The sequence below is a fragment of the Calonectris borealis genome, chromosome 22 (genome assembly GCF_964195595.1).
Source record: "Calonectris borealis chromosome 22, bCalBor7.hap1.2, whole genome shotgun sequence".
Taxonomy (NCBI): Eukaryota; Metazoa; Chordata; class Aves; order Procellariiformes; family Procellariidae; genus Calonectris; species Calonectris borealis.
The window spans coordinates 8,652,467-8,677,260 of record NC_134333.1 but is presented as its reverse complement, the minus strand read 5'-3'; the positions used below and the strand labels follow the sequence as shown (position 1 = coordinate 8,677,260).

At 65.4% G+C, this 24,794-nt stretch overlaps 4 protein-coding genes across 7 annotated transcripts; 2 read left to right on the top strand and 2 right to left on the bottom strand.

The window, feature by feature from the left end:
* The first annotated feature begins 1,549 nt into the window (after positions 1–1,549).
* Positions 1,550–13,973, top strand: SP2 (Sp2 transcription factor). Of its 4 annotated transcripts, XM_075171497.1 has the most exons (8): positions 1,568–1,663; positions 3,714–3,879; positions 7,516–7,591; positions 8,215–9,168; positions 9,759–10,059; positions 12,199–12,373; positions 12,452–12,645; positions 13,075–13,973. In XM_075171497.1, exons 3-8 carry the CDS (start codon positions 7,529–7,531, stop codon positions 13,173–13,175), a joined length of 1,788 nt encoding a protein of 595 aa, XP_075027598.1. In that variant the 5' UTR covers positions 1,568–1,663; positions 3,714–3,879; positions 7,516–7,528; the 3' UTR covers positions 13,176–13,973. The 4 variants fall into 4 exon arrangements, with proteins under 4 accessions (XP_075027597.1, XP_075027598.1, XP_075027600.1 ...); XM_075171496.1 differs by lacking the exon at positions 3,714–3,879 and having other exon boundaries at positions 1,550–1,663; XM_075171499.1 differs by lacking the exons at positions 1,568–1,663; positions 3,714–3,879 and adding an exon at positions 1,915–1,934.
* On the bottom strand, positions 13,754–18,033 carry LOC142091916 (uncharacterized). The gene is made up of 7 exons (XM_075171501.1): positions 17,966–18,033; positions 17,222–17,399; positions 16,677–17,101; positions 16,415–16,485; positions 16,007–16,252; positions 15,062–15,308; positions 13,754–14,951 (listed from the first exon to the last, which is right to left on the bottom strand). The coding sequence occupies exons 2-7, from the start codon at positions 17,320–17,322 to the stop codon at positions 14,842–14,844; spliced, it is 1,200 nt and encodes a 399-aa protein (XP_075027602.1). The 5' UTR covers positions 17,323–17,399; positions 17,966–18,033; the 3' UTR covers positions 13,754–14,841.
* Positions 18,034–18,142: 109 nt separating this feature from the next.
* On the top strand, positions 18,143–21,005 carry PNPO (pyridoxamine 5'-phosphate oxidase). The gene is made up of 7 exons (XM_075171495.1): positions 18,143–18,272; positions 18,974–19,098; positions 19,177–19,276; positions 19,518–19,571; positions 19,854–19,982; positions 20,084–20,154; positions 20,229–21,005. Exons 1-7 carry the CDS (start codon positions 18,228–18,230, stop codon positions 20,392–20,394), a joined length of 690 nt encoding a protein of 229 aa, XP_075027596.1. The 5' UTR covers positions 18,143–18,227; the 3' UTR covers positions 20,395–21,005.
* Positions 21,006–21,897: 892 nt separating this feature from the next.
* Positions 21,898–23,257, bottom strand: PRR15L (proline rich 15 like). The gene has a single exon (XM_075171869.1). It carries the CDS (start codon positions 23,250–23,252, stop codon positions 22,953–22,955), a length of 300 nt encoding a protein of 99 aa, XP_075027970.1. The 5' UTR covers positions 23,253–23,257; the 3' UTR covers positions 21,898–22,952.
* Between the last annotated feature and the right edge of the window lie 1,537 nt (positions 23,258–24,794).

Genomic DNA, 24,794 nt, shown 5'->3' with positions numbered 1-24,794 from the left:
GGGTCACAGCTGCTGGGCACCCCGACCCCCTCTGGCACCCTGACCCCTGCAAGGGGATTGGGGACCCTGACACCCTCCAAGCACCCTGACCTCCCCCCCAAGCACCCTGACCCCTGCTACGGGACTGGGGACCCCGACCCCCTCTGGCACCCTGACCCCTGCGAGGGGACTGAGCACCCCGACACCCTCCAAGCACTGTGACCCCTGCTAGGAGACTGGGGACCCCAACCCCCTCGGCCACCCTGACCTCTGCAAGGGCACTGGGCACCCTAACCCCTGCTAGGGGACTGGGGACCCTGACCCCCTCTGTGACCCTAACCCCTGCAAGGGGACTGGGCACCCCAACACCCTCCGAGCACCCTGACCTCCCCCTGAGCACCCTGACCCCTGCAAGGGGACTAGGGACCCCAACCCCCTCTGGCACCCCAACCCCTGGAGGGCAATGGGGCACCCCGACCCCCTCTGGGCACCCCAAACCCTTCCGGGCACCCCAAACCCCTTCAGGGAGATGGGACACCCCGACCGCCCCAGGTATCCCCACTCCTGGGGGAGAAAGGGTCCTTCAGGAGCAGTGGGGCTGGGTGCCACCAGGCTTGGGGTCCCCCCGCCTGCCCCCACTGCTGGTTTTCTCCCCCACTGGCTGCCCCCCACGCCCCGGTGGGGGTCCGGGGCTGCCCCACGCCGCCGCTGTTGGGGAGCCCTGAGGGGACGGTGATGGGCGCCAGGCCAGCCCGCGAGGTGGGGTGATGGGGCCGGGGCCGGGGCGGGGGGGGGCCCTTCCCGGAGCCTCAGTTTCCCCACCTGCGGGGGGGTTGGTGAAACCCGGTCTGGGCTCAACCACGGGGCCCCGGAAGGCTCTGCCCGCCCCCCACCCCAGGCTTGGGAGGCCGCTGAGGGGGCGGGGGACAGCGCGGGGGGCAGCACCGGCCCCACGGGCGCAGGGCCCCCCGGTGGCACGGCGGGGGAGGAAGGGTCTCGGCCCGGGGCACCCGCACGGGGCCGGGGGGGTCCCAGGAGCGGCCGAGGGCTGCGGGGGGGGGGACGACCCCCCCCGGGGATCCCCGGGACTCCCCGCCCCCGCGAGGACCCCGCTACCGTCATCAGGCGTCAACGTTTCAGACCCCCCCCCCCCCCCCCCCACAGGCGCGCGGCCAATCACAAACAGGGCTCGGCCGCCTCGCGTCTACCATTGTCTTCTCTGCATGTCAATCAAGATGGCCGCGACCAACCGAGAGGTGGATTTTGGGTGGCTCCCGCCCACGAGGAAGTGTGCCTCCCCCGCCTGGGAGGCTTGTCAATCAATCAGCGGATGGCGACTGGCTGGGCTTGTTCCCATTAGCCAGCGGCGCTGTCAATCAGATATCTGCCCTCCCATTGGGTCTCTGCTTCCGTCCGTCACCCCGGAGGCCCGCGCCCATTGGCGGAGCTGTCACTCCATCACGTGTCCTATTGCTCTGCGGAGCTGCTCATCAAGCGGCAATCCGCGGCGGATTGGCCGACGGTAAAGCATCTCGCCGTCGGTTGGCCAGAGCGCCGGCAAGCCGGGTGAAGATTGGCCAAGAGGCCGCCGAGGGGGCGGAACACCTAGGGCGGTGCCCGGGCGGCCCCGGAGGAGGAAGATGGCGCCGTGAGGGGGTCGGAGCCGCCGCCGCCGCTCCGGCCGGTTTGTGCGGGCCCGCGGCGGGGGGCGGGCGCGCTGGAACGGGGGGTGGCGGCTCGGGGGGTGGCAGCGCCGGTGGTGCCGGGCCCGGAAGGGGCGTGCGGCCTCCCCGGCCCGCCCTTCCCGAACGCCGGGCGGGCGGGCGGGCGGGCGGCGCTTCCGGGGCCGGGGCCCGGTCGGGGGCGGGCCCGCCACCTCGGCCCGCCTCCCCGGGGACCGCCGCCGCCGCCGGGAGGGGCCGGGCGGGGCGGCCCCGCGGCCGGGGGGTGCCCCGGTACGTGGCGGCGGGGACCCGGGGGTGCCCGGGCGGTGGTTGGGGCCCCCCCAGGGCCTCCCCGCGCTCCGAGGGGTGCCCGGCTCCGGGGGGCGGAGGTGTGTCCGTGCGGGGCGACCCTGACGGGGGTGCCCGGGCTGCTGCGAGGGTCCTTGGGGATGGGGGTGCCCAGGGGGGAGCGGGCGCAGGGGGTGCCTGGGCCTGGGAGCCCCCACGCGTGGGGGCGTGGAGGGGGCGCGTTGCCCAGCGGGGTGGGGTGGCTGGGTGCTGCGTGGGAAGCTGTCCCGGTTTTTGGGGAGGGGATGCGTCGGGCTGGGGGGAGCTGGAGGGGTGTGGAGTCGTGGGGTGCTGCTGTGTGTTTGGGGGGGCCGTGTAGGGAAGGGCATTTCAGCCCCATCCCGTTCTGGCCCCTGGGCTGTGGAGAGGGATTCGGGCTCGTTCCCCTCGGGCACTGGCCGTACGGCGGGGGGGCTGCAGAGCAGAGCTGGGGGAGACGTCCCGAGGCTGGGGGTGCAGCAGGGAGATGAGGACCGAGGCGGTTATCTCTGGTCCCGGGGGAAGTGCAACAGGGCCTCGGCCGCTCAGGGAGCCACAGATTGATGCTGCTGGAAGTTTCCACCGAGGCCTCTCGTCACTCTGGGGGAGTCGCCGCTCGAGGGTGCCCTGCAATCCGCTTGCTCCCGCTCCTCAAAACCTCTCCTTCCTTGTATGTGCAGAGCAAGGAGCTGCTCCTTCCTCTCCAAAGCCGGTCCTTCCGCAGAGTGCCTGTGCATCCTTGGCAGCGCGGCCATCCTGGCTCGCTTTATTTTAGCTGCTTCTCCTCTTCCTCCTCCTTAAATGCAGCCAAAGCACCAGGGAATTTCCCCCCAGCACCAGGGAAGGAGAAAACAAACTCTGATGTTGGCAAGTGGCTGTAACGCCTGCGCTGTCACAGGCGTGTCGGAGTCAGACCAGGAGTTAAAACAACAACAACAGAAATCCTGGCCAGTTTATTCTAAGACATTGCTTGATTTCCTGCTGTTAATATGTAAATATGCAGGTGTTTGAGCTCCTTTCTGCCCGACTTTGAGACTTGCTTATGGCCCTGACAAACAAATGGGGCTGCTACCCTTGGCGTGGTTTTTTTCCCCTATGACTGTGCTTAGCTTCATAATCCTGAGCATTTTTTTGCAGTTGCCGAGGCCTTTCATACATTTTAGGGGACTCTGATTCACCTTCACGCTCAAGGTGCTGATTAAAACCACGGTAACTCAGATCAGGTGTGTCAATTGGCTTAAACCAAGTGCTGAAAGTCAGGATCACGTTCACCCCCTGCGCCCCCCCCCCCCAAAAAGATCCATCAGGCAGATGGGGAGGGTATTTTGGGGAGCAGAGCCTCCCCTGCAACTGGAGCACTTGGACTGAAGGTTTGTGCCCTGACTGTAAGTTGGTGTGGTATTTCCTCTCTCAGAAGGGGGCTGTGAGAAGGTAACAAGGATATCGTGGTGTTAGGCCTTGAAATCGTGGTCTAAAATGCACAAAACTTTCCAGACCCCTCGAAAGGGAGTTTTGTAGCTGCGTAGAAGTGCCTGCGCTGCTCCAGCTGCAGGACGGGGCGTTGGTTGTGGCTGTGAGGACTGGCAGGTACCTTCTCGTCAGCGTTTGCCTCTGTCCCGGGCTCCTCCGCTGAGCTGGAAGCCGTAGATCCTGTGGAGGACTGCCTGGCAGCTCCCCGAGGAGAAGAGCTTATCCTGGTTAGGAAGGAAAAAAAAACATCTCTCCCCTTTATATCTCTTGTAGAATATTGAAGATAATGGCACAGTTTCCAAAGTAAATAAATTCTTGTGAGAAGCGAAGGAGCCGCCTCTGAGCAAACCTACCAATCGTGCTGGTGTGAGCGGTCCAGCTGGCGGCTAGCAGGCGTTTCCTCCGGCTGGACATGGGGTCTCATGGGCTGGCGCGGTTGGTAAGTTTTCTCTTCCTACAGCTCCATCGCTCGAGTCCTGTGGACTTTTTTTCCGTGTGCTGTGAGCTCACGGCGGGCTCCGAGAGCTTTTCGAAGTGCCGTCAGGAAGACGTCAGGGTATTGGGACGGTTGGTTGGGACGTGAGGCGCTTGGTCCTTGTGTCCTGGGGCAGGAATGAGTCCTGGTTGTGCTCGTTTGAGAAACATAATAGAGGAAATGGTTCTCGAGCCAGAAATCTCTGAGTTTTTGGTTGCTTTGTCCTTTTACAGGGGTGAAGGCAGGCAAGGGGTGAGGAGGCTGTTGTTTCCAGTCTGTAGGGAGATGGTTTCCAAACAAAACTACACTTGTGACAAGCGGAAGAAGAGGAGGTGGCCAGAGAAAAATGAATTTTGTGAATCAGTGCTCTTTAATTGCCTTAAGGGAGAGTCCTCTTCCGCTTGAGGCTTGGCGGGGGTTTACAGAAGGGCAAACTGGACCTGAACTGCTTGGCAAATTCTTCGTGGGGCGTGAATAAGTGTGTAACGCCGAGCAGGCGACGGTTTCGCGGTGCACGTCTGTGAGAGGGTGCCGGAGGGGAGCTCCTGCCTCTCAGAAGGGTCCGTATCCCCCAGGGCAGATCCAGAAACGTTCCTCGCAGGCAGCGACAGTTCCGCTCCCAGTGAAGCCGTGTGCTTTGGTACCCGCTTGGTTTCACCGCGCTGTGAGTAGGTTTATACCACGTTACACCCTCAGGATGTGAAACTGTCACTGCTGGACTTGGACGTAAATTGTACAAGTGAGAAACTCGCGGAGGGATTACACCGCAACTGCGGCGACACAGGGCTTCTCCCCCAGTCATTATCCTTATTTATTTGTTCGGGCTAATGGAATCTCTCCTGGTATGTGTCTCTCGTTCTGGCCAGCTCAGCATTGCTCTTATTTGTAGTCAGGGCTGTTAATCCTCAGCAGTGCCCTAATTCTGCTGAAAGGGAGGGTGCAGCCGTTGAACTCGGGCAGCCGTACAAGCTCCCGGCTTTCTGGGAAGAAAGCGTCCTATTATCGCAGGCCAGCTCGCTGGGCGCGAGCGTCTGATGCTTTCGTCTCTGGGAGATTGCCACAGCGAGCGGCAGCGAGTTGCTTCAAGGGAATGGATGCCCTTTGCTAAGGAACGGGGCGAGTAATTTCCCTGCGATGCCATCCCAGGCGCCTGGGACTCTGACCTGACCCTTCCCGGGGATTTATGCGTTCGGTCGAGGCTGTGAAAGAGCCTCCGCGGTGCCTTGAGAGGAGCTGTGGAGCCTGTGCTGGCGAGGGGCGAGCTGCCTTGCCTTTGGGAAGTGGGCTCCTTGGTGACTTGGCCCGGGGCCCGATCGCTCGGTTTCTTAGCGGCTTTCTGTTTGGCGAAAGGCTTCGCGTTCCCAGGGAGGAGGCGTCTGTCTCGGTCCGTGCTGCGCAGGACGGCCGAGGGGTGCAGGGGGAACTGGGGGCCCTCACCTCTGGTTTTATGCGAGCGTTGGCTGCATCTCAATTACCTAGAGGGTTTTTCTCTCAGCCTTAAGCTGTATTAAGATGTGACGACCGGCCCGTGCGTTGGGCAGCAAAGCATACGCCTCATGCACCGTCCCTGCTAGCTGACAGTTTCAAAATGAAAGAACCCCTTTATTTTCCCAATGCAGATGTGCCTTTTGCCCAGGGCTCCTGCAGCCCCGTGCTGGCAGCTGATGCTGCTTCAAGCCAGGTCGAGTTTGCCTTTTCTGAAGTCGGGTGCTGGTCCTGTCACCCTCAGCCAGCCTGTGCTGATGCCTCTTGCCTCCGTTGCGAGTGACGCTGCCGAGCCTTTGCCACGCTGGGCTGTGGAGCGTGGAGTTTGCTCCCTTTGAAACAAACCCCACGCCTAGTTTTCCCCATCCGTGTAGTCCCTCATCCAACGCTGGATCTCCTGCAGCTCCCCGGGCAGGAGCACGAGGTTGTTAAACAGCAGCTCTGCCTGTGCCAGATCTTCACTTCACCTGCTCGGAGCCGGAGACCAGCGCTCTGCCACAGTCCTGGAATGCCGTTCTTGCCCAGTCCCTGTGAGCAGCAAAAAGCCACTCACTGTGCTTAAACAACAGTTAATTTTTGGCTGGTGCGATGTGTTATAAGCCATCCGGGACCGCGTATCTTCATTGTGCTACTCGTCCTCTGCTAGCACTTCCCATCGCTCCTGCTGTCCAAGCATCTCTGTAAATACCACAGCGCTGGCTTCCCATCGGCTCGCCTGCGCCAGGGCTGCGTTTCAGAGGCGCCCTGAGTAAACCCCAAGCATCCGTACTCCTCGGATGGCCGTAATTCCCCGTTTGAAGTCAGGACATTGTCAGCAGCAATAATAAAGAGTGTTCGAGCTCAGACAAGTTCTCCCTGGCATCTTGTCTAGGCAAATATTATCAAGCTATTGAGCCATACAGCGACTGCTGGATGGGGGTGACTGGGGAATTTGCCAAAGGAAATGTCGAGGATGAAATGTCTTTCTAGTCCAGAACAAAAGATTTAGCAAATTGTGAGGGTTTAGGAGTCTCCTTCCCTGGCTTCGCCCTATTAAACCTTTAAAAAGAAACTGTTGTAGCTGGCCCAGTGGCAAGAAGAGCCTCAGCCTCGGTGTTGTTGCTCTGCGGCGTTCGGGGCAGCAGAAGCGATGAGCATCAGAGATTGCAAACTCCCAAGGAAAGTGTCGAGAGAGGAAGGCAGCAAAGCCGCAGGGGCAGTGAATCGCCCCCCTCCTCGCAGCTGCCCCTCAGGGGCGGCTCTGCCTCATCCCACGCTCCCACCATGCCATCGGAGGAGCCGCGGCCGCTCGCCCTGCGCCCTCCCTGCCCGCCTGTGCCTGCCGAGGCCCTCGAGCGACCGGCTCCTCCGCCGTAACTTTGCCTTTCTCCTCCCCCCGGTGTGTAGATCCCGTCGAAGCTGTAGGCTCCGTGGCCCCGGCTCCCGCGGGCGCCTCCTCTCCTTCGTGTGCCGCCTGCTGCTGCTCTCTCCTCCCTGCTTGCCGACAGCTTTTCTCAGTCTCCCGAGGTCCCGCTGCCAGCCAGCACCAGCAGCTTTTTTATTCCCCCAAGTGACCTTTTAATTACATAATGACTTACAAACACTCAGCACTGACAACATACCAAAATAATTGAAACAGTGTTTTTCCAGCCTTGAAAAACACGATTCTGTACCAAAACTCTGTCCTTTGAGATTCCCAAAGTTAGAAAAACAAGCGGCAGGAAGGTGGCGCGAGCTGGGAACAGGGAGGCTGTCGGCTAGCTGGGCATGCCTGCCTCGGCTTTGAAGCAGGGGGCTCCGCAGGGCAGCGATGGTCTCTTAGCCGGGGGGGGCCCGGGGCTTCAGGTCAAGGCTGTGCTGGGATGCAGGCAAATGAGTGGGGGCTGCAGCCAGTTGCCCACCAAATTTCCCCAAAGGAAAGTGCGGGGAGAGTGTGATGAGATGACGAGGTTTCTCTAGCCCCTTTGTAACCCCCCACTGAAGGCATGTGGGTGAGGTGTGACGTTTTGGGCGGTGCAGGGAGATGCCAGGAGAGTCCCTCGGGCATCGGGGCCTTGGGCTGGGTGCACCGAGGAGCTGTGGTCTCGGTTCTTACTGCTGGTCTTACTCCTCCATCTCTCTGCTTCCTCCTCGCAGATCAAGAGACAGCATGGCTGCGACTGCTGCCGTCAGCCCCAGTGAATACCTGCAGCCAGCTGCCTCCACTGCCCAGGTGAGTACGGGGGCATCGGTGGGCTCCCGGCTCCCCGCTGGGGCGGAAGGACGTGTCCTGGGGTGCAGGACAGCAAACGCTGCGTGGTTTGGCCCCTCTTGCCTCTGCCGTAGCCACTGTTGCCGCGTCAGGAGGAGGGCTGCTTGCAAGACAGGCTGGGGAGCTGCGCTCTGGACTTGTTCCCAGTCCCGACGCCAACTCTTCCGGAGCGTTGTTTCTCCTCCCTGTGCTGTGTTTTCCTTAAGGACCTCTTGAGTCATGTTAGCAGCTGATAGCACAAGGTGGTCTTGGAATTAAAACTGCATGAAGCACTCCAGGGTGTGTGTAATGGGTGTAAATACCAGCAGACTTGCAGGGTATTTGCAGCTTTATAGAGACTGTAAGAACCTAGGCACACGATTAAAAGGCAGTCGCCATCCTGATGGCTAAAAGTAGTGTGACTAAGGTGAGCTAAAGGCACACGTGGTACGGGTAATTAAGCAGTTCCCTTAATAAGGGGTGTCTCATTGGCATGGACTGGATTGCTTTCGATAGCGTGTACCCTTTCCTTCGCGGACTCGATCTCCAGATGTTTGGCCCAAGCCCCTGTCTCTAACCTGCCTGCCTCCTTCCTGGCTCCCCAGGATTCCCAGCCGTCTCCTCTTGCCCTCCTCGCAGCGACATGTAGCAAAATCGGTCCCCCCGCAGTGGAAGCCGCCGTGACTCCTCCTGCCCCTCCTCAGCCAACGCCTCGCAAACTCGTCCCCATCAAACCTGCTCCGCTCCCTCTGGGTTCCGGTAAGAACAGCTTTGGGATTCTGTCGTCGAAAGGGAACCTCTTCCAGATCCAGGGCTCTCAGGTCGGCACCTCCTACCCCGGGGGGCAGCTGGTTTTTGCCATTCAGAACCCAACTGTCATCAACAAGGGCACCCGCTCGTCTGCCAACATCCAGTACCAGGCGGTGCCCCAGATCCAGACCGCGGGGGGACAGACCATCCAGGTCCAGCCCAACCTCACCAACCAGATCCAGATTATTCCAGGCACGAATCAAGCGATCCTCACCCCTTCCTCTTCCTCTCACAAGCCCGTGCCCATCAAACCGGCTCCGGCGCAGAAGGGTGGAGCTTCGCCAGTGCAGGGCACAAGCAACGTGGTCAAGTTAGCCGGCGGCAGCAACGTGACTCTCGCCCTGCCCGTGAACAACCTAGTGAACGCCGCCGAGCCGGGTGCGCAGGCTCAGATCCTTGCAGAGAGCCCCTCGAAGCCCAGCAAAAAGGCTCGAAAGAAAGCCATGTCGCCTGCCCAGCCTGCCGCCGTGGCTGTGGCTGAGCAGGTGGAGACGGTGTTAATAGAGACCATGGCGGAGAACATCATCCAGGCGGGCAACAACCTGCTCATCGTGCAGAGCCCGGGCTCCGGCCAGCCAGCCGTGGTGCAGCAGGTGCAGGTGGTGCAGCCCAAGCAGGAGCCGCAGGTGGTGCAGATCCCGCAGCAGGCCCTGCGCGTGGTCCAAGCTGCCTCCGCCACGCTCCCCACTGTCCCCCAAAAATCCTCCCAGAACTTCCAGATCCAGACGTCGGAACCCACTCCTACCCAGGTACCACCTCCTTTGTCCTCCTGCAAGGTCCCTCTGCCTCTCCTCCAAGCTCTTACCCAGGCTTTAAAAAGCTGCAGGGTTTTGTGAGCCACCAAACATCCATCAACTTGGCATTGCTTGCGTCGATTCTCTGCTGTCTAAGAAGGGTTGGGAGCACAGCTGTTTCCTCCGCAGGGCTTTATTAAGTCTCTGTTGCTGGTCACCTGCTTTTACAGGACCCGTAGGAGCGCAGTGTCCTTGAAACATCTGCTGTGCCACCACCTCGGGTTGGGATGCGCCAGCCTGCTCAGAAGCTCTCGGGAGGCGGAGGGAGGTGGGGGAGTGGGGCTCACAGCCTGTAGGACTGTGTCTTTAGTGTTGCCTTTGGAAACCCGGCTGCAAGGCCAAAGCAGCCCTTTGCTGGCGTGCAAGGCCGGGACCTTCTTCAGGAGGCCCACAAAGGGTCTTCAGGTGCTCGGGCAACTTCTCCTGCTCTTTGGCTCATCACAGGCCCAGATTCCTGGGTTGTGTGGGGAGGACGACGGTCGTGGTGGAGGGGGGTCTGCCCGGTGGCAGTGGCTGGTCTCACTCCCCTTCTCTCCTCCCATCAGGTCTACTTCAAAACGCCGTCGGGTGAGCTGCAGACAGTGCTGCTCCAGGAAGCCCCAGCCATGACGGTGGCTCCGTCTGGGACCTCTTGCAGCAGCCCCGTGTCCCGCAGTTCCGGCACGGGGGGCAGCAACAAGAAACCAGCCACACGCAAGGAACGCACTCTGCCAAAGATTGCCCCCGCCGGAGGCATCATCAGCTTGAACGCAGCTCAGCTGGCGGCCGCGGCGCAGGCCATGCAGACCATCAACATCAACGGCGTGCAAGTCCAGGGCGTGCCTGTCACCATCACCAACACCGGAGGTGGGCTGCGCCCTGCTCTGCGACGGGGCGGGAGGGACAGCAGGACGTAGGCAGCTCCCTGATCCGGAGGACAGAAAGTCCCCCCTGCTAGCAGCACGCTTTGCAGCTTTGTAAACAGATCCCTTGTACCCTGAGGCTGAATGTTGCTGACTGTTAAATGTCATCAGCTTCTCTAGCTCCCGTCGCTCCAGGAGGCCCCGAGTGTTTCATAGGGTGTCTCTTTGGTGGTTCTGCTGGGTGTTTCCAAGCCCATCCTGGGAAGCTGTGTCAGGGAGGGCGGTTAGCGGGGACAGGGTCAGGCGGTGTGGTCGTGCCGAGCTACAGGACATGTCTGAGCGCAGCGGCTGAGGCTGCCCGAGAGCCCAGACCAGCTCTGTCGCTCCTGAGCTCCGAGCAGGGGGAAGGCTGAGCCGTGCCCAGGCCCTTGGGGTGAGACGTGTGTCTTCGGGAGGGCTGCGACCCAGGCAGGCTGAGGGACGTGGTGCGGCGGGGCTCTCCCTCCCGCAGCACCTCTGGGCCAGCAGCCCCCACCGCAGATAGCGCTGCCAGCTCCCGGGGCTGGGATATCTCTCCTCGCATCCACTGGGTGTGATGGCTGCTGGTTTGGGCTTCCAGTAGCCAAATGGGAGAGGTGCGTTCACACACACAAGCTCTGTGCTCCTCCGAGCTGTGTAGCGAGGGATCACCAGTCCCTCTGAGTGAACCCAGCCCCTCACCTCTGTGGGACAAGCGTCTTCCTTAAGCCGAAAATAGCCAGACGTTGCCCTGGCCAGTGGCGGGAGCGGTCTGCGAGCCGCCGGCAGCCCTGGTGCACGTCTGTCCCCACATCGCCTGCTCATCTCCCCGCTGCCAGGAGGGACACGTCGCGGCAGCCGCTCTGTCCTCCTCTGCTGCCCGGCAAACCTTCCTCAGCCCAGTCCCAGCGGCGTGGGCTGCCACCAGGGAGCCGAGGGGAGGAAGCTGTGTCTGAGGGAAGTTTATCTGCTTTCTGATCCAGAAAGACCTGCTGCCGTGCGGTGGTTTCTCTCTCAGCAAGAACCGGCAGGAGTCCCGGCTCGGTTTTGCAGTCGGAAGCTGTTCCTTCTTGCTTGACTAAACGATGTCAGCATAAAACACGGGCCAGTGTGGTTTTGTGCTCCGCAGCGGGCCACCGTCCTCGCTGGGGTTGCTTTTAAGGGGGTTTTTAATTGCTGCTTCGCGTCTAAATCTGGGGCCAGCCGTGAGCGTCGGGGAGATGCCACAGGCAGATGTTGCTGCTGGCTGCGCTGCTGCCCGCAGCGTGCCGCAAGGCTGGCGGGGGCCTTGCTGCAGCCCCGGCTGCGAAAGGGACCGGTAGGACCTGCTGGCTACTGCCCGTGAATGAAGCGAATCGAGTCGGGTCTCAGCCTGGGTTCAGCCAGCACGTGCCCGCCTCCGGAGCGGCCGTGTGTCTCGCAGTGCTGCCAAAGGGCTGCCCCGACCCTCGGCTTCGCGCTTCGTGGTGGCACCTTTGCTCTGCCTGCGCCCCCGATCCCATCCTCCCTCTCTGCAGTCACCCCTTTTCGCTCCACCGTCAGATCCCACTCCTCCTCTTCCTCTTCCTCCTCCTCCTCCTCCTCCTCCTTCCCCGCTGCCCCGAGAGCAGCGATCCCGCTTGCTGACGCTGACCCCATCTTCTTCTTTCCAGCCCCCGTCACGGCTGCCGGGTGCTGTGCAAGGCCCAGGCTGCCGCCTCCGTGAGCGCCCGAGCGTGGAGCGGCCCTTAGGGTCCGGGGTAAGTCCCGTTTTTTTGGTCAATATATTGCACGTTTTTTCAAAGTTTCTTTTTTGTTTCCTCTTTGGTCATTTCCCCACCCCGAAGGGTCAAACCAAAAACTTTGAAAAACCGCACAGTATATTCAGAAAAAAGGGACTTACCGGCCCCGCTTGGGGACCAGCACGTGGCGGGGCAGGGGGGCCGTGGCTGCATGCGGGGCGTCGAGACCCGGGGTGTCCCGTCCCGCATGCGGGGGGGTCTTTCCTCCAGCCAGCCACCTCCGGAGGGTTTCGGCAGGACCCACGCGAGGAGCATGGACGGAGGTGTTGGGCACCGGCGCGCGGGCACAGCACGGCCCCCCAGGAGCGGAGGGGCAGAGCCTGACTCCCCCTTTTCCTCCCCAGGCCAGCAGCAGCTGACGGTGCAGAACATGTCCGGCAACAACCTGACCATCAGCGGCCTGAGCCCGACCCAGATCCAGCTCCAGATGGAGCAAGCGCTGTCCGGAGAGATTCAGCCGGGGGAGAAGAGGCGGCGGATGGCGTGTACCTGCCCCAACTGCAAGGACGGGGAGAAGAGGTGAGCACGGAGGGGGAGAGGGGCAGCCCTGCAGGACCGGCACCCGTCTCCAAGGCTAACCGTGCCTTTCCTCGCCAGGCCGGGGGACCCGGGGAAGAAGAAGCACATCTGCCACATCCCCGAGTGCGGGAGGACCTTCCGCAAGACCTCGCTGCTGCGCGCTCACGTACGCTTGCACACGGGCGAGCGCCCTTTCGTCTGCAACTGGGTCTTCTGCGGGAAGCGCTTCACACGCAGCGACGAGCTGCAGCGGCACGCTCGCACGCACACAGGTCTGCGGCCCCGCGGGGCACAGCTCAGCACCGTGGCGCGGCCCCCTCCCTCCCAGAGCAGCCCCCGAATCGTGGCCCAGCCCGTGCAGGGTCCTGAGCCTTGCGAGAGCCAAGGGGATGTGCTGAGCTGAGGACTGGGATGACCTCGGGCCACCGCAAGTTGTCCCCGCGATTCAGCTGAGTTACTGGGAGGGACTGAAGAACTTGGGGGGGGTCTCTGCGGCCTTCGGGCTCTCCAGATGACGGCGGTGACAGAGGTGTCATGGGAGGAGGCTGGGGTGGAGCGGCTGCAGAGGGGACCTGTCGTGGGGGTGTCACTGCCACCCTGGGGTGTCCCCGCTGTCCTGACCGTGGCTGGTTTAGGGAAATGCGGGGACAGAAGTAGGTCGGTGACGGCCACCCCCTGACCGCCGCTGCTCTTCCCCGCAGGTGACAAGCGATTTGAGTGCGCGCAGTGCCAGAAACGCTTCATGCGGAGCGACCACCTGACGAAGCACTATAAAACCCACCTGGTCACCAAGAACTTGTAGGGCCGGGAGCTGCCCCACGGCTCCCTGGCTGCGCGGACAGACCCTGCCAGGGCACCAGCCTGCGACGCCGCAGCACTCCAGCGTCCCCGGCCGCGGCCGCCCACGGAGAGGAGCCCTCGGGGACGTCCTCCTGCTCTTCCTCCGATGCCGCCTGGGCCCCCGCGCAGAAGAAGCCCTTTCTGAAGGGTGCGAGGGGCCGACCCTCCCTGCGGTCCCCAGGGTGGCCCGGCGGTGGCCCGGAGCCCGGCGAAACGTCTCTCGGCCATGCGGGAGCCGGGCACGGAGGGGACTGCACGCTCCGGTGCGGGCGGGCCGGGAGAGGCTCCACAGCACATTCCTACTTTATATTTAAAGTCTATAAATAGCTATAAATATCTATATAACCCCCTTTGGAAGGTCCCTTTTTTCTATGGAGATCGTTGCCTTACGCTGCCCGCTCCCAATTACAAACACTGTGTATTGTGAGTGCTTTTTTTAATCTTTATTTAATTTCTCTGTACAATGCTGCCCATCTTCTTGCCCCCCTTTTCTCCTAACGTTTCTTTTCCCATACTGAAGACATATTTTTTTTTCTCTCCGATGATTTCTCTCTCCCCACCTTTCTGTTCCCAAGTGACGTGGCATTTCCTTTTGAATTTTGGGACTTCAGCCCCCTTTCCTCCCCCATGTGCTGCCCGCCATCCCCACTGTGTATAGTGTACATTGTATCATAGATTATATTGCTTTTGTGTTTACTACATGTTTAAAAAACATATGGCTTGTTATTTTTGAGCTTTTAAATTAAACAAATCCACTTTATTTTTTAGTTGTAACTGCCCCAGGTTGCTTTCTGGATTACATGACAGATCTGTTATACTTTATTAACTGTAACTGGTTGGCCGGTGTGGAGTCAGCCGGCAGCTTTCCTTGCTAAATAAATTTAGTCACCAGAGGCAAATCCAGTGCAGCGTGTGCCGCCGAGGGTCCTTTCTCTCCCGAGGTGGCACGGTGCGAGCCGTGGTGCTGAGCCGGGCACCGCCGTGACCGGGGCTGTGCCGGCTGCGGCCGCAGCGGGACGTGCAGCAAGAGCCAGCCACGGCGGTGAAGAGCCGAAGGCGAAATGCTGGGCGAGCACCGTGGCTGCCGGGAGGGCGAGCTGCCGGCCTTCTCGGGCAGAAGGAAAGTGGGGTTTATTTACAGGAATCCCCAATATTGCAGGAAACGGACTTATTTACAAGGAAACAGTCCTGGGCTGTGGCTGGACGCGTGGAGCTGCTGCTGTGTGCGGGAACAGCTCTGCTGCCGGGGACGGCCATGGCCGCTGGCTCCGTCCCCTGTGCCGGGGGACCCCGGCACCGCGACGCTGACCCCGGCACCGGCCGGCAAGACGCGCGGCACCGGCATCTCCCTGCTCCGGCCGGCCCTTGCCCGTGCCAGCACCCGCTCCCCGCTGCTGGAGGGAGCGGGACGCGCGGCCGTGGGCTCTCCCACGGTGGGGACCTGGGGCTGAGCCAGCCGGTCTGTAGGTGAATCCTCCAGCCGCAGCCCCTCTGTAAGCACGAGGGCGCGATCCCGCCGTCCCCGGCATGTCCCTCCCTGTCCCCGCTCCCCATCTGTGGCACCAGAGGGCTCCGGGCTCGTCCCCCCGGTGTGGCCGGAGGGCCGTGGCCATCCCGTGGGTCTCAGCTCACTCCATCTTCACAACCATCTTCTTGACGGCCCGCCGGGACGTCCCGCACTTGCTGTTGATGACGGCGTTGAAGTTGCAGCCGCGGCCGCACATCTTGGTGACGTACTCTGCGGGGCGGAGGGGGACCCGACCCCGTTCACGGGTGGCACCGTGGCCTTTCCTGACCCGCTACCGTGGCCGACGCGGGACCCCCTCCCACCTGCCCCCCGTCCCCTACCTTTGATGGCGTTGACCACGGCCACCGGCAGGCGGAGCGGCCGCTCCATGGTGGTGTTGTTGTGGGCGATGCGCTGTCCCGTGGCCGAGGACCGGGCCAGCGTCTCCCGCGAGAAGAAGTAATCGAGCAGCCGCCGGGTCATGAGCTTGGGCTTGTCGGTGGAGACCTGCGAGAGGTCGTCCAGCTGCGGGTGGGTGATGTAGACCCCCGAGTTGGGGACCAGCTCCAGTTTGGGCCTCCCGTTCTCCTGCGGCGAGGGGGAGAGCTCTCGTCTGGGTCCTGGATGGAGCTTGGGGACCCCCCTGCTCTATCCCTGGGGTACCCTGACCCCCTCCATCCCTTGGGGAGCCCCTGGGCCACCTCTCCTGTGCTCTGGGAGAACCCCTTTGTCCCCTCTGCTCCAACCATGGCATTGTGCCCAGTGGCACCCCAGGAGCCTTGGTGGGACCCCAGGTCTCTGGTGGGACCCCAGGAGTCTTGGTGGGACCCCAGGTCTCTGGTGGCACCCCAGGAGCCTTGGTGGGACCCCAGGTCTCTAGTGGCACCCCAGGAGCCTTGGTGGGATCCCAGGTCCCTGGTGGCACCCCAGGAGCCTTGGTGGGACCCCAGGTCTCTGGTGGGACCCCAGGAGCCTTGGTGGGACCCCAGGTCCCTGGTGAGACCCCAGGAGCCTTGGTGGGACCCCAGGTCTCTGGTGGCACCCCAGGAGCCTTGGTGGGACCCCAGGTCTCTAGTGGCACCCCAGGAGCCTTGGTGGGATCCCAGGTCCCTGGTGGCACCCCAGGAGCCTTGGTGGGACCCCAGGTCTCTGGTGGGACCCCAGGAGCCTTGGTGGGACCCCAGGTCCCTGGTGGCACCCCAGGAGCCTTGGTGGGACCCCAGGTCTCTGGTGGCACCCCAGGAGCCTTGGTGGGACCCCTGGAGCCCCAGCTGGCCCCCACGCACCTCGACAGGTGAGGCCCAGAGCGGGGTGCCGTTGGGCAGCGTGTCCCCCCCCCTCTCCTCCCAGAGGCAGGCGGTGTCGGTGAGTGCGGCCGGGCTGCCGGCCCCCTCCTCAGTGCCCAGGTAGGGGAGGAAGCCACCGGGCAGCCCTGCCCGCAGCCACCAGGCCGGGGGGCTCCGCGGGACATCGGCCGGGGCACAGCGCTGCTCCCCGGGGCTGGGAGCGGAGAAGGGCTGGAGACCCCCAACCTGCGGGGACAGAGGGGGGTTGGCTGGGCATGGGTGTCCCAGCGCTGCTGGGGGCCAGGGCCAGGCTGGTCCCCAGCCTCTGTAGGGCGAGGAGCTGCGTGGGTTGGGGACACGGGGGCAGAGCTGTCCCCAGACCCCGATCCCGCGGGGACCGAGACCCACCTGCGCGGCGGCGTCGCTCTCCAGCAACCCCACGAGCCCCTTGAGGAACTGGAAGTTGCTGTCACTGACACCTGCGGGGACACGGGGGAGCTCAGCCGTGGGACAGACCCTGTCCCCAGGCAGGGCAGGGACCCTGCAGCCCTGCCAGCCTGTCCCTGTCCCCTTCTGTCCCTCTGTCCCAGTGCCATCCCACAAACCGGGTCCCCTTCCCAGCCCATGGTGGGGACACCCAGCCATCATCCTGCCCACCCGCTGCAGTTACCAATGCAGCCGGTGCCCGAGGCCAGCAGGGTCCTGGTGGCAGTGACAGCGGTGGCAGCGGTGGCCAAAGGTCCCCCACGGCCACCCCCGGAGGAGAGCAGGTCGTTCTCCTCCTCCAGGCTGCGGACGTGGCTCCGGAGCTGCCGGTTCTCCAACTCCAGCTGCCGGATCCGACGGTCACGGCGCAGGACGGCCTCGTCCCGGGCTGCCAGCGCCCGCTGCAGCTCCCCCACCTCCGCCTCCAGCTCCCGCAGCAGCTGGGCGTACAGCCCCGCCACTCTGCCCGCCCGCGGCCCCCAGCCCCCCCCGGCACCCCCCGACTCCCAGGGGCTCTCGGGTCCCCGTGGGTGGCTGGGGCTGGCCCGGGCGCCCGGGCAGAGCCGGGGTCTCTTCCTGGCTGTGATGTCCTCAGCGAGCAGGAGGGCCCTGGGGATGGGGAGGGAACGGGGGTCAGCGTTGACCCTCTGGGGGTCACAGCCCCCTCCCCGGTTTGGGGACATGGGGATGCCACCGGTGCTGGCACGGGGACGTGCTCCTGCCCTGTACCTGCCGTGGCCCAGGTTGGGTGCCGGGGGCTGCGGGGCTGCGGGGTCCTGGCCCCCCGGGTGCTTGTCCTGGTCCCGGGGCTCGGCCCCGCCGTCGGCCATCGGTGCCAGCGTCAGGGCGCACCGGCCCCCGGGCGCCTCGCCGGGGCTGCGGGACCCCCCTCCTGCTCGGAGGGGACCTGGCAGGGGGACACGGGGTGGCCTCCCAGCACCCCCCTGCTCCCTGCCCCACCCTGCGCCCCCTGCCCACCCGTACCCACCTCCCCTCGTCCCTGCCGTGTCCCCTCTCTGTCCCCATTCCCCCCGGTCCCCAGGGCCCTGCCCGTCCCCGGTGTCCCCTCCGGCCCCCCTGGCAGCTCCCCTGCCCACCACCCGCCTGGCTGGCCCGGTCCCCCAGTCCCTGCCCCCCAGGCCCCTGTCCCCTCAGTCCTGCCCCCCCCCCAGTCCCCAGTCCGCAGTGTCCCCCCCAGTGTCCCCCAGCCCCATGTCTTGCCCCTGTCCCCAATGTCCCCAAATCCCTGTGCCCCCTTCTCCCAGCCCCTGTCACCATCCCCCCAGGCCCAAATATCCCGTCCCCACCTTCCCTGTGCCCCATGTCCCCTGCCCACCCCCGCCCCCTGTGTCCCCCCAGCCCCTGTCCCCCGCCCCCTCACCCCCGTCCCCCCAGTGCCCCCCCGCCCCGTCCCTGTCCCCGCCCCACCCTGTCCCCGCTCCCCTGCGCCCCCCGCCCCCGGGGACGCTGTACCTTTAAGGGCCCCTCCATGTGCCTGTTTACAGCCCTGACACCACTTCCGGGTCTCCGCGTCCCGCCCCCGCCACCCCCTCCAATTGGCTGGCAGTGCTCCACACCCCCTCCCTGCCGTGGGCGCGCTTCGCCGCTCTCTATTGGCTGCCGGGGGGGAGGCGTGGCCAGACTGCGCCACGCCCCGGGGCGGGGCGATGGCGGGGCCGCGGCAGGGGGGGCCGCGCGGTTTGGCTCCGCTCGGCTCCCGTCGGCCGCGGCCGCGATGGACCTGGGGGCCCTGCGGAAGAGCTACCGGGGGGACGCGGAGGTGGGAACGGGCGGGGGGGGCCCGGCGGGGGGGGACCCCGCTCCTGGGGGCGAGCGGGGCCTGCGGGGCCCCCGGCCTGGCTTTGTCCTGGGACCGGGGTGACCCCCCAGGCTGTCCCCAAGGCCCGGGGTGACCCCCGCCCCGTGCTGGCAGTGACCCTGGGACCGCGGTGACCCCCCCCAGGCTGACCCCAAGGCCCGGGGCGACCCCCGCCCCGTGCTGGTAGTGACCCTGGGACTGGGGTGACCCCCCCAGGCTGTCCCTAGGGGGCCCGGTGTGACCCCCCCCCCCGTGCTGCCAGTGACCCTGGGAACGGGGTGACCCCTCCCAGGCTGTCCCCAAGGCCCGGTGTGACCCCCCCTCCCGTGCTGGCAGTGACCCTGGGACCGGGGTGACCCCCCCAAGCTGTCCCTAGGGCCCGGTGTGACCCCCCCCCCGTGCTGGCAGTGACCCTGGAATGGGAGTGATCCCCCCCCAAGCTGACCCCAAGGCCTAGGGTGACCCCCCCTTTCACATTGGCTGTGCCCCTAAGGCCTGGGGTGACCCCCCCCTCTTTGCACTTGCCGCACCCCCAGGGCTGGGGTCACCCTGCCCCTGTGCTGGCCATGCCCTTGAGTCTGGTGTGACCCCCTCGCCCCAGTGCTGGCTGTGTCCCCAAAGGCCAGGGTGCCCCCCCCTTATGGTGTCCCCCATGTCCCCAGGCCTTCGAGGAGCAGCACCTGGCTTCCCGCGACCCCATCCAGCAGTTCGGGGTCTGGTTCGAGGAGGCCGTGGGGTGCCCGGCCGTCGGGGAGGCGAACGCCATGTGCTTGGCCACCTGCACCAGGTAAAGCCGGGGGGACGGCGGGGGTCCCCTGGCCACCGCGGGGGGGGACCTGTCATCGCCTCCCCTCTCCCGCCGCAGGGACGGGAAGCCCTCGGCCCGCATGGTGCTGCTGAAGGGCTTCGGGCAGGATGGCTTCCGCTTCTTCACCAACCACGAGAGCCGTAAGGGGAAGGAGCTGGTGAGGGTTGCGGCCGCGACGGGGGCTCTGGGGGTGCTGGGGGGGGACGGGCAGCTTTCCAGCCCCTTTGCACCGGGGTTGAGGCTCTCGGAGAAGCAGAGCAGCTCCGGCTTGGGTCGAGGCTCTGCCCGGCACCGTGCACAGGCAGGTCCTGCCGCGGCAAAGCGCGGGGTTTCTCTGATTTTGAAAGCTGGGAGCGGTGCTGCTCTGCTGACAGCTCTCTCCTCTCTCCCCGCCCCAGGACGCCAACCCCTTCGCTTCGCTCGTCTTTTACTGGGAGCCCCTCAACCGGCAGGTGAGTTGCAGGGATGTTGGGGGGGCCGGGGGGAGCAGAGGGAGCACCTTGGCACGGTGTCAGGCAGTGGGTGCTCCCTCCCTCGGGGTGGGATGTTGGGGCTCACACATTGGGGTGGGGATCACACTCGGATGGGTCCCGGCCCCTGGGAATGAGACGGGATGGGGAGTGCCCGCGTTTTGCGGGGGGAGAGTTGGGGGACGGGGCAGTTCCTTGCTCGGGAGCCGACGCAGCCCCTTTGGCACCCGTTGGCCAGAGCCCAGCTGACGGTGCCTGGCACAGGTACGGATCGAGGGCTCGGTGAAGCGGCTGCCGGAGGAGGAATCGGAGCAGTACTTCCACTCCCGCCCCAAGAGCAGCCAGATCGGGGCCGTCGTCAGCCGACAGAGCACCGTCATTCCGGACAGGGAGGTGAGCGGCCGTCCCTTTCCCCACGGCAGCGCCCGGAGGGGCCAGGAGAACCAGGGCTGCCCCAGCCGCCCCCGCGTTCACTGCCTTCCCCTTCCCCGCAGTATTTAAGGAAGAAGAACATGGAGCTGGAGGAGCGGTACAGGGAGACGACGGTGCCGAAGCCGGCGTACTGGTGAGTCGCGGGTCTGCGGGCAGGGCGCTGCCCGCCGGCGGGCCCCCCCTAAAGCCCCGTGTTTCCCTGCCAAGGGGGGGCTACATCCTGCAGCCAGACGTCGTGGAGTTCTGGCAGGGCCAAACCAACCGCCTGCACGACCGCATCGTCTTCCGACGCCTGCGGGATGGCTCGGCCCCCCTGGGAGACATGACGCACCGGGGAGAGGGTGAATGGGTCTTCGAGCGCTTCTCCCCGTGAGGCCGACGGCGTCTCCGGCCGCGTTCGCCCGATCGGGAGCGTCACCCATGTCAAACCTGCCCGCCTGTCCCCTGTCACGCCCTGGGGAACGGGGCTGGCCTCGCTCTGCCCTCCCTGGGAAACGCATGCTGAGCGCTGGGGGTGCTGGCGGGGGCTCTGGTCCCCGGAGACCCTTGTCTCCCTTCGCCTCTCCCTGGGGTGGGCGAGAGCTGCAGGAGGGTCCCAGAGACCGTCTGCTTCCTCCCGCCAGCACGTGGGGAGCGACCACTCCCGGTGCCGCTGGTGGTTAATTAATCATGTTAATTATTGTGGAGGGACCAAGAAAGACCCCAGCGAACCCCCTGCCCGTGTCCTGCCGTTGCCGCCACTCGTGCAGAACCATGCAGCGTGCTCAGTCTGTGCAATAACTTATTGAATTGCAGCTTTAATGTCACCACTGTGTCACCGGTGTTCGTGGCTGGCTGTGTGTCTTGTCACCGGCGCACCCCACCCCCCCGGGGCCCTGGGACCCCAACCCTCAGCCTGCTCGTTTTGGGGGGGCCCAGGCTGGCGCCGCTCCCCGCTCCCCCCAGCTGCCTGGAAAAAATAAAGCCTGATCGGTGCGGAGCCGTGCAATGGGTTTGGGTTAATATTTACCCGCGCGGGGCCGGGCCGTGCTCTCCGGCAGACGGAGCTCGGTGCAGCCGGGGATCCCGGCCCGCGGACCCGGCAGAGGGTGCTGGCAGCCCCCACTCCGCTGCGCCACGTCCCAGTGAAACCAGTCCCTGATAACCTTCGACCTCCCTGGCTCCGTGTTTGCTCTCCCAGTTGCTGGCTCTTGGGGCAGGATCGTGCCCCGGGGCTTTGCCGCGGCTGGGGGTCCCCCGGCGGGTTCCCGGCCGTGCCGTGCTGGGCAAAGCCCTGCGGTGGGTGGCAGCGGGAGGTGACAGTGGGGAGGTCAGCCCCGGGATGGGGGGAGCTGGGTTAGGCGGCCACGGGGGCCGTCACACACCTTGTGCCGCTGTCACAGACTCGCTCGGTGGCCTTGGTCCCTCCCGGCTGCGCTCGTCCCTCAGGGAGAGCCACCGTGGTGGGACGGGAGGGGACGGCGTGGGGACAGCGTCACCTCAAGGGGACAGCATGAGGTGGCAGCTTGATGTCCCGGGAAGGGGCTGAGGGCTTTGCTGGGGACGGTGGCACAGCCAGGTCTCCCACCCATCGCGGCATTAGGAGCGTGGCAGGAGCCCAGATACCACCGTGATGGGCGTAAATGAGCCGATGGGCACCGTTGCGTGCTGACAGCTCTCCTCCTCCCCGCTCCCTCCCTTCCCTCTCGGGCAGGATCTGGCGCTGCCAACCCCGGGACAAAGAGCAGCCTGTGAGCCGGCGGGCGCGGGCAGAGCAAACAGAGCGGAGGGCGGGGGCCGCGGGGGCCGGGGCTGCCCCGGCGCGGGGTTTGTGCCGGGGAAGGGGGGGTTGGACTCTGGCGCTTGGCACCGTCCGGCTTTTGTAATAGCTGGGAGGTGGTTGCTCCTGTTGACTTCAGGCCTGGCCGCACCCTGCAACGCGGAGAGGGCACCCCGGGCTGGCAGCGCTGGTGACGGCCACCCCTCGCGTGTCCCCCCCCTCTCCGCGGGGTCGGGGATTCCCTGCCTTGGCGGCCGCTGGCACCACCCCCCACCGGGGTCCCAGAAGGGACCCACAGCCCTTCGACCTTGCCAGGCTGGGGCTGGGGGGTCCCCGAGCTCTCCCGCTGCCCACGCCCCTGAGCTGCCTTTGCTTCCAGGCCTGGTTTATTAACAACAGTTAATTACCAGCAGTCGCGAGAGCTGACTAAAGGCTCAGCTTCCGACAACCCGAACAAACACCGGGGCTGTGAGATCGGCCGCGGCAGCTGCCCCCGGGGTCAGCCCCGGTACCGCACTCCATGGTCGGCTCCCCCCTTCCGGGAGCAGGGAGCGATTCCCGGATGCCAGCAGGAATACGGCTCCTCCTGGGACGCCCAGAGCCCTCCACGGTCCCCATGGAGGCAGCTCGGGGGTGGACTTTGTCCACGGAAGCGTCACGTCCCCTGGTTTGGGGGTGACTGCTGGCAAGGACGTGGCGTCGGTGGCTCTGCCCGTGGACATGCAGCCCCTCGGGCTTGGGAGACGAGCAGGGGGTCCCCGGGTCTCGCCCCCACGGGAGTGACGGGCAGGAGGGGAGCGGGATCGGGGCCGTCGCGCTCGGGGCAGAGCTGGGTGAACGATGGGCTCTGGTGGTCCACAGCAAGCGACCGAGCTGGGGCGAGTGTCCTCATCCCAGTATGAACCAGTCAGCCTCGGGGGGCTCCCCCTGCCCGCGGGGGGCTGGGAGGGATGGGCTGTGCCTGGCTCCGCTCCCTGGTTCCCCCTCTGCCCCTGGGGTGCTGCGAGCCGGGGGGGCTGCAATTAAAGAGGGTCCTTGCTTCTCCCTTAAATAAACTCCAGTCCGAGTCCTTTCTCCTTCCGAAGCCCCGCGGTCCGGCGTCCCCGGGAGGGATGGAGCCGAGCCGGCCTGGGCAGCCGGTGGTGGTGGCCGGAGCGTGCCAACCGGCCGGGTCATTTCTCCTCCCGCTCGCTGGCGGCGCAGAGGTTGGGGTTCTCGGCCAGTGTCGCCCGCACTTTCTTCTTCTCCTTGAATCGCCCCGAGTTGGAGACCTTGACGTGTTTGCCCTTGCTGTTCTTGTCCACGATCTTCTCCAGGCGGGCGGTGAAGCCGGGCGGCCCCTCCTCACCCGGCCCCTCCTGGCCCTCGCCGGCGGCGGCAGCGTGGCTGTCGGGGCTCTCGTACAGCACCGTGGGCACCGACCGGCGCTTCCGCAGGAAGGTCAGCTTCCACCAGCCGTGGCTGTCGGCCATCGCCGCTGGCCCCTGAAACGGAGGTGGGGGTCGTGCTCCCTCCGGGGGGGGTCCCTCGGCCCCCCCGCCCTGGCATCCCGGAGCTGACGGGGATGGACAAGGGACAAGGGCTGCCGTGTTTGCCGAAGGCGGCTCTGGTGCTCTCCCACCGTCTCTGCCGGGATGCTCGCGGTGGGCGCCGAGGTGGGCTGCATGGGGCAGGGGCTGGGGGCCCCAGGGCAGGCGGACCCTGCAGGTACCGGGAGGGGATGTTTGGGTGACCTGGGCATTGCCAAGCCCAGGGTAAAGGCTGCTGGCACCGCCGGGAGCTGCCGTATCAGCTGCGGGTAGCGGGGCAGGGAGGGAGCCCAGTAAGCAAACAGGAACAGGAACTGGGAAGCAGGTGGGAGCCGGGGAGGTGCCGGGGTCCCTGCCGGGGGGATCACTGCCTGCTGCACCCCGGGGTCAGGGTTTTCCTCTTGCCCAGCCCTGCCTGCAGGGACGGGCAGGAGCATTGGTGGGGCCCCGGCCACTGCCGGGAAGGCTCCGGCAATCCAGGAAGGCTCCGGTGCCGAGCGTGGCTCCAGGGCAGGGACAGGGAAGGCGGCTCCTGAACGGAGGAGCCGAACCCTACCCCGGCAGCAGGCAGGGAGGGGATTCCCAGCGCCCTGTCCCCGTCCCCGTTCCAGGAGCCAGCGCAGCTCCGTGCCCCCACGGCGCTCGGCCATGACCGACCCCACAGACCGACCCCCGCCCGGCTCCTCCCGGGCGGTGCCTCCGGCATCGCTTTCGGGTGCCGGGGCAGGGGGACGAGGACACCGAGACTGGGGCCACCGCCCCAGGGAAGGCAGCTGGTGGCCCCCCAGGCTGATTTGCTGTGTCCCCCCACGACGCCATGTCCCCACCTGCCCCCTCCTCATGCCAGAGCCGGGCAGGACCCGTCACCGAACTGCGGCCACGCCGTGCCGTGACCCCGCGCTGGCAGCGGGGGTTTCCACGTCCCACTCCCCACCGCGGGCACCCCGTACCTGCGCCTCCCACGCCTCCGCTGTGGCCGCCCAGCCCGGGGGTCCCGGGGGTCCCGGGGGTGCCGGGGCGGCTCCGGCTGGGGTGCGCAGGCAGGTGCCGTCTACCTGCCGCTGCCCCGTTTGCTCCCCGTCAAGGTGAACCCGCGACCAAACCCCTCCTGCCTGAGCAAACAGCGGGGCCGGGCCAGGGCACGGCTGAATATTCATGACGGGGGAACCCGGGGCTGAGCCCCGACGGCGGCTGCCAGCCCGCGGCGGCTCCGGGCGCTGGCACTGCCCGCGGCACCGGGCCGGGTTCGCCGCCCCGCCGGCCTCGAGGGAGCTCCCGGCGGGTGCCGGGGCGGCACACGGCACGTGTTTCGGGCAGCCAGGAGTTAAGGGCAGCCGGTGGGAGCGTGACTTCGGCTTTCGGCGGGATTAGCCGAAACCCGGGAGCGTGGCTCCAGCTTTCGGTGGGACTAGCCGAAACCGGCGGCTGGCTGGCCGGGCTGCCAGACCGGTTCCTGCCTCCCGCTTCTCCCCGACGGCTCCCTCT